Source organism: Sus scrofa, chromosome 2 (assembly GCF_054392235.1).
Source record: "Sus scrofa isolate SSC_HxYL_T2T_F1_AM1 chromosome 2, Sscrofa_HxYL_maternal_Yorkshire_Landrace_v2.0, whole genome shotgun sequence".
NCBI classification, from domain to species: domain Eukaryota; kingdom Metazoa; phylum Chordata; class Mammalia; order Artiodactyla; family Suidae; genus Sus; species Sus scrofa.
The window spans coordinates 78,613,844-78,620,011 of record NC_139384.1 but is presented as its reverse complement, the minus strand read 5'-3'; the positions used below and the strand labels follow the sequence as shown (position 1 = coordinate 78,620,011).

Sequence of the window (6,168 nt, the reverse complement as noted above, 5' to 3'; positions counted from 1 at the left end):
CCTGAGCCACAGCAGTAACCAAAGTCACAACAGTGACAAAGGCAGATCTTTTACCTTCCAAGCCATCAGGGAACTCCTGTTGTATTCTGCACCGAGTGTGCAGTACTGTTAGCACTTAATGGTTTTGTATTGATTGCTGTTGTCTCACTTAGGTGTCCACAATATCAGATGCCAATTATGTAACTCTTTCTGATACTCTGTACTCAGAGAGTCCCTTTTCTCATTGAATGAATCTCCTTAAATATTCTGGAGACTATTGAGATATTGAAGTTAGACTAGTCTGCCTTACCCTCTTCATAAATTTACTGTACATATTTTAAGGATGTGATATACAATATCCAGGTGGACACAGTTGTTAAAAAACCATTTTGTTTTAGGTTAAGCAATTGTCTTTGGTTTCCTGCCTTAGTGAGAGCCTCTGTCCTGGCTCCTAACTGTCAGTACTGACACTCACGTTTTCTCAAATGCAGTTTCCAGTGTGATTTCAGCTATGTTTTCTCTTCATCTACCTATTTTGTTGATGAATTCTGTGAAGTTCCTAGTATTGAGCCAGCTCTTCATTCTTAGACTAGGTATTACTTGTTTAGGATATATTATTTTCTTAAGAGAAACTTGAATGTATTTTATATAATATGAATATTCCATTTTGTTTCAGTATTCAAGCATGTGATGACCTTGAAATTTTCCTTTTTGTGTTATTCTTTATCCCTTTGGTTCCAATCTTTCTTTGTTTTTTGGATGCCCTTCAGGACTACAGAAGATAATGCACCAGGGATCGAATCCACACCAGAGCTGCAACACAAGCCAAGGAAGTGACAATGCTGGATCCTCAAACCACATGGGAACTCCTGGTCTCAGTCTTTATTACATGTCTATCATTTGCAGGAGTTGAGCACCTGCTATGTGCCAGGCAGCATGTAAGTCCCTGGAAAGATGCTGATGAGCACAAAACATCACAACTTCTGACCCACAAATAAATACAGCATTACCAACTGGAGATATCATCAAGAATAGCACAAGAAGGAGTTTCCTATGGCATCGGAGCTTAAGGATCTGGTCGCCGCAATGCCACGTGTTTGATCCCTGACCCTGGAACTTCCACATGAAGAGAGTGCATCCCAAAAGAGAGAAAGAAAATATACTTTTTCACAAAGTACATTCCACCCACACCACTTCCAGTGGAATAAGAATAAAGTGTTAAAGAAAAAGAATAGTACAGGAAACTCCACTGGTGGACTTCACCCTCTGTCCTCCTGACCCTCACCCTCTGTTCTCCATCTCACTGGCTTCTCAACTACCTTCAACAACCTGCCCTTACCAAGCTCACCAACCCACAGGGCAAGTGTGAACTCTGTTCTCTCAGCCCAACATGCTTGTCCTTCCCCTATCTCCTCTGATTTACAATCACCCATCTTCCCTCTCACAGTTCAATATTCATATTTCAGAGAGCCCTCTCCCACACACCTCCCCAGAGCCAATTATCCCTCAATGGTTTTTTTTTTCCTCTTTTTTCATTCTCTCAGCATTGCTAATGCCAAATGTTTTTCTACTATGAAGAATGTATTCATTTATTTTCATCTTAATTCGACCTTTCAATTTTTAGGGTAGTTTGATCTATAGGACCTTGGATATTTTTTTATCAAAACTTTCTCTTATTTGGTAGTGAACACCACTGATTTTTACTGCAATACATTTCCACTTCTGAGCATGAACAAATGAGCTCACATTCTCATACACTTTGATTTTATTTTGAAAGTTTTGTGATTTGTTTCCTCTTCTCATCTTTGTGTTTATATGCTTTCCCTCCTCTTGGAAGAATGCACCTGGCAGGTGGTATATCTGAAAGCAAAAGCCATAAGGACCATCACCACGTAGAGGTGCTACACGGCAGTCCAGAGAGGTAACAGGACTGCTGTGTTTATAATTGGAATTCCATCTTTTTCTTTTTTTCTTTCTTTCTTTTCTTTTTTTTTGTCTTTTTGCCTTTTCTAGTGCCACTCCCATGGCATAAGGAGGTTCGCAGGCTAGGGGTTGAATTGCAGCTGTTGCTGCCAGCCTATGCCAGAGTCACAGCAACATGGGATCTGAGCCTCGTCTGCGACCCACACCACAGGTCACAGCAATGCCGGACCCTTAACCCACTGAGTAAGGCCAGGAATTGATCCCACATCCTCATGGTTCCTAGTCAGATTCATTAGCCACTGAGTCACGATGGGATCTCCTGGAATTCCATCTTTGATGACTTTCCTTGTTTAAGTGGAATGATGATCATTGATAGAGAATTCATAAGACAAATTTATGTATTTGAACAAGCTCCCACTGATGAAATGTCCGCAGTATGTGTCAGAAGAATCACACTAGAAAAATTGTATCATCCCATTTAACTCACTCGTTAGTCTTACAGTATATGGAATGTTACTCCCACATAGAGGTGTGGCATCTGCCTCTGAGAAAGATTAAATAACTTTGTCTTGAGGTCACACAGATGGAAGCTGGTGGACCAAAATTCTATTCAAGGAAGCCTGACTCAAGATCCCATCTCCTTGTTATTCTATCTGAACCCATGCCACAGCATTGATAATGATGAAACCTTAACTGCTGGGCCACCAGGGAACTCCAAGATCCCATGTTCTAAATCACAATTCTATACTCTTCAGTGGGAGATTCATGTATCAACAATAATTATCATAAAAATGGGTGAATAATGATAGTAATAATAGCTATCATGTATTGAGATCTCACCATGTACAAAGGCATGTTCAGACCTCACAAAGGATGTAATGAGAGGACCCACAAGGAGCAATGAAATCCTGCTGTTAAGCACCAAGAACTATGTCTGCTGACTTATGATGGAGCATGATAATGAGAGAAAAAAGAATGTATATATGTATATATGAATGTGTAAGTGGGTCACTATGCTTTACAGTAGGAAAAAAAATTTTATTGGGGCAATACCAATAATAAGAAAATCAATTTTAGAATTAAAAAAAAAGGTAAGTGAGAGTTAACTGTGACATCAAATCAGGTCATAGACTTGAGGTTGTTGGAACTGAAAATCCATGACTTAATCACCACGAAATGACTTCTTTGAAAAAGGGATGTGTGGAGATTATTGAAGAAAAGGACTTAATGGTTTATGTTTATCAATTTGAACAGGAGAATTTGAACCTGTTGCATGGGTGATAAAAAGAGAGAGAGTGATTTCTTCTTACTTAATGTCTGAATAATTACACACATTTAAAATGGAAATGGGCTACCCCTTGAATGAGAGAATCACTGGTAATGGAGGGACAAAGAGGGGGTGCAGGACATCCATGAAAAGGTGATGACTATCTCAGGTGCCAGTTGGCTGTTCACTGAAAGTTGCTTTTGCCTCCTTCCCCAGCAGGCACACCAGCTACATGGAAGCAGGAAACCACACAGGAGTATCAAAACTGTTCCTCCTCCTGGGTCTCTCAGATGACCCTGAACTGCAGCCCTTCCACTTTGGGCTCTTCTTATCCATGTACCTGGTCACCGTGCTTGGGAACCTACTCATCATCCTGGCTGTCAGCTCTGACTCCCGCCTCCACACCCCCATGTACTTCTTCCTCTCCAACCTGTCTTTTGTTGACATCTGTTTCGTCTCTACCACTGTCCCGAAGACGCTAGTGAACATCCAGGCACAGAGCAAAGACATCTCCTACATAGGATGCCTCACTCAGGTGTATTTTTTTGTTGTTTTTGTTGGAATGGATGATTTCCTCCTGACCGTGATGGCCTATGACCGTTTTGTGGCCATCTGCCACCCCTTGCACTATGTGGTCATCATGAACGCCCGCCTCTGTGTCCTTCTGGTTCTGATGTGTTGGTTTGTCTTTTTCTGTGTTGCTCTTGTTCATCTTCTACTGTTGATGCAGCTGACATTCTGTGTAGGCACTGAAATCCCACATTTCTTCTGTGAACTGGATCAGATTCTCAAGGTGGCCTGCTCAGACACCTTCATCAATGAGGTCTGTATGTATGTGGCCACTGCCCTGCTGTGTATGCTTCCTCTCACTGGGATCCTCTTTTCTTACTATCAGATTGTCTCCACCTTAATGAAAATGGTGTCCACTGAGGGCAAGTACAAAGCCTTTTCCACCTGTGGGTCTCACCTCTCTGTGGTCACCTTGTTCTATGGAACGAGTCTAGGGGTCTACTTCACCTCTGCTGTGACCCATTCTCCCCATAGAATCTCCATTGCCTCAGTGATGTACACCGTGGTCTCTCCCATGCTGAACCCCTTCATCTACAGCCTGAGGAACAAAGATGTGAAGAGGGCTTTGGGAAGGCTCCTCAGCTGAGTCTGTTGTTTGTGATGGGCCACTGGCCTCAGAACTAAGTGCACATGGTGGGCTCCAAAGACAAATGATGCAAAGATCAATGTCTTTTTTCTTTTCTCCCCTCAAAACATGCTTGACCTATTTTTGTAAAGCATGTGTGACTTAACATGTCTTTGTTTTTGGATTGGTGTTTCTCAAACAGCCCTCTCAGCAATTCCCTTTTGACATTTCTCCTTTATATCTTGTCCATATATTCCATGTTTCTTCAGCATTTTGCAGTCATTCTCATGGACTGATTGACTGAGTGTGTTTTCTTCCCTGTGTTCACTTCTCCTCTCTCCCGCCCATGTTCTTTGCTCCTTCCTATAAAGTGCTTGAAGATGCATCCTTGGTTCAGTATCAGCTTCTGAGGGAATCAAACCTATTACAGGCAAGGGTTTCCTGTCTTGGCCAGCAGGTTAAGACCCAAGGATGATGGTTCCATCCCTGCCTTGATCATTGTGATAAGGATGCTGCATTGAGTGATCTGTGGTTTAAGTCACAGATGCAGTTCCAATCAGGCATTTCTGTGACTGTGGTGTAGGCTGTCAGTTGCAGCTCTGATTTGACAAGTATCCTGGAAAGTTTCATAAGCTGTCATTGCTGCCTAAAGCAGCCAAAAATAAAAAAGTGGGAATCTAGTTTTGAGTGTCAGCTTGTTCAAGTGATTAATAGCCATATATTGTGTCAGAAAACTCTCAAAAACTTTTTCATTGTCTTTTTTTTTTTTTTGACCTTTTAGGTCTGCTACTGTGGCATATGGAATTTCCCAGGCTAGGGATTGAATTGGAGCTGTAGCTGCCACTGTACACTGCAGCCACCACAAAGGTGGGATCCAGGAGGCCTCTGTGACCTGCACCTCACCTCAGGTCAATGCCAGATCAGGAACACAATAAGCAAGGCCTGGGATCTTCAAACATCCTCATGAATCCTATTTGGGTCCGTGAATGCTGAACCATGATTGGAACTCCACACTGCTTCATCCTTTGCCTTCCTTCTTCCCCTTCCTCTTTCCTTTTCTTGTTTCATTGGACATTTATGTCCCATCAGGGCAGTTTTCCGATGCGCTACAAGATTCTCAAATATGTAATAATGGATATAATAAATGAATAAAACATTTTGTTACCTGGTTTATTTTAGGGGAGGGAACATTCGGGAGGTGCCACCGGGAGTGGTAGTTGCACACTTGTGGAATGTACTCAGAAGGTAATTCACCTTATGAGAAGACTATTGATAGAATTGAGTCTGCAGTGAAGGATGGGGTGGCTGAATCTGTCATCATTTCCCCTACTTACCCTGGGATCCCTTCCCCATGTCCACTTCAATCTGGCCTGTCTGTCTCTGTCAGCACTGGGTGGAACCAACATTTTGCATGCTTGATGGCAGACCTGACTGCGAATTATGCCCCACCAGGGACAGCTCTTGATGGAGAGTCATGGGGGATACCATCTTCTTCACCCTTTAGGCACATGTTAATTCTGATGTTTGGGTTTTGTGCCATTTCCCAGAATTTCCCTACAGGATGAAAACTCTGCTCACTCATGTGGGGGATGACTTAAGGTAAGCTTGATTGGATGTACTCTCTTCCCTGTATCACTTCTCCTTACTCTAACCCATGTTCCATGGTCCTTACTCCTTCCAATAAAGTGCTTACACGTGAATCCTTGGCTGGGCATCTGCTTCTGTTGAACCAAAGCTAAGACAGGTGATCAAGACCATGAAGAGAAAATGATACCATGAATGGTACCAAGGACTTCTGGGGCAAAACTAAGCAAACACAGAAACAAACAAGTATTGGGTATATACAAAGATCTCCAAATTCCTG

General features: G+C 42.4%; 1 protein-coding gene across 1 annotated transcript; it reads left to right on the top strand.

Moving 5' to 3' along the window:
* The first annotated feature begins 755 nt into the window (after positions 1–755).
* On the top strand, positions 756–5,463 carry LOC100514448 (olfactory receptor 7D4-like). Its single transcript, XM_085012877.1, has one exon. It carries the CDS (start codon positions 3,402–3,404, stop codon positions 4,323–4,325), a length of 924 nt encoding a protein of 307 aa, XP_084869003.1. The 5' UTR covers positions 756–3,401; the 3' UTR covers positions 4,326–5,463.
* Positions 5,464–6,168: the final 705 nt, after the last annotated feature.

Excerpts from the sequence above, each read along its gene's own strand:
- LOC100514448 (XM_085012877.1), top strand. The coding sequence starts at position 3,402 with ATGGAAGCAGGAAACCACACAGGAGTATCAAAACTGTTCCTCCTCCTG.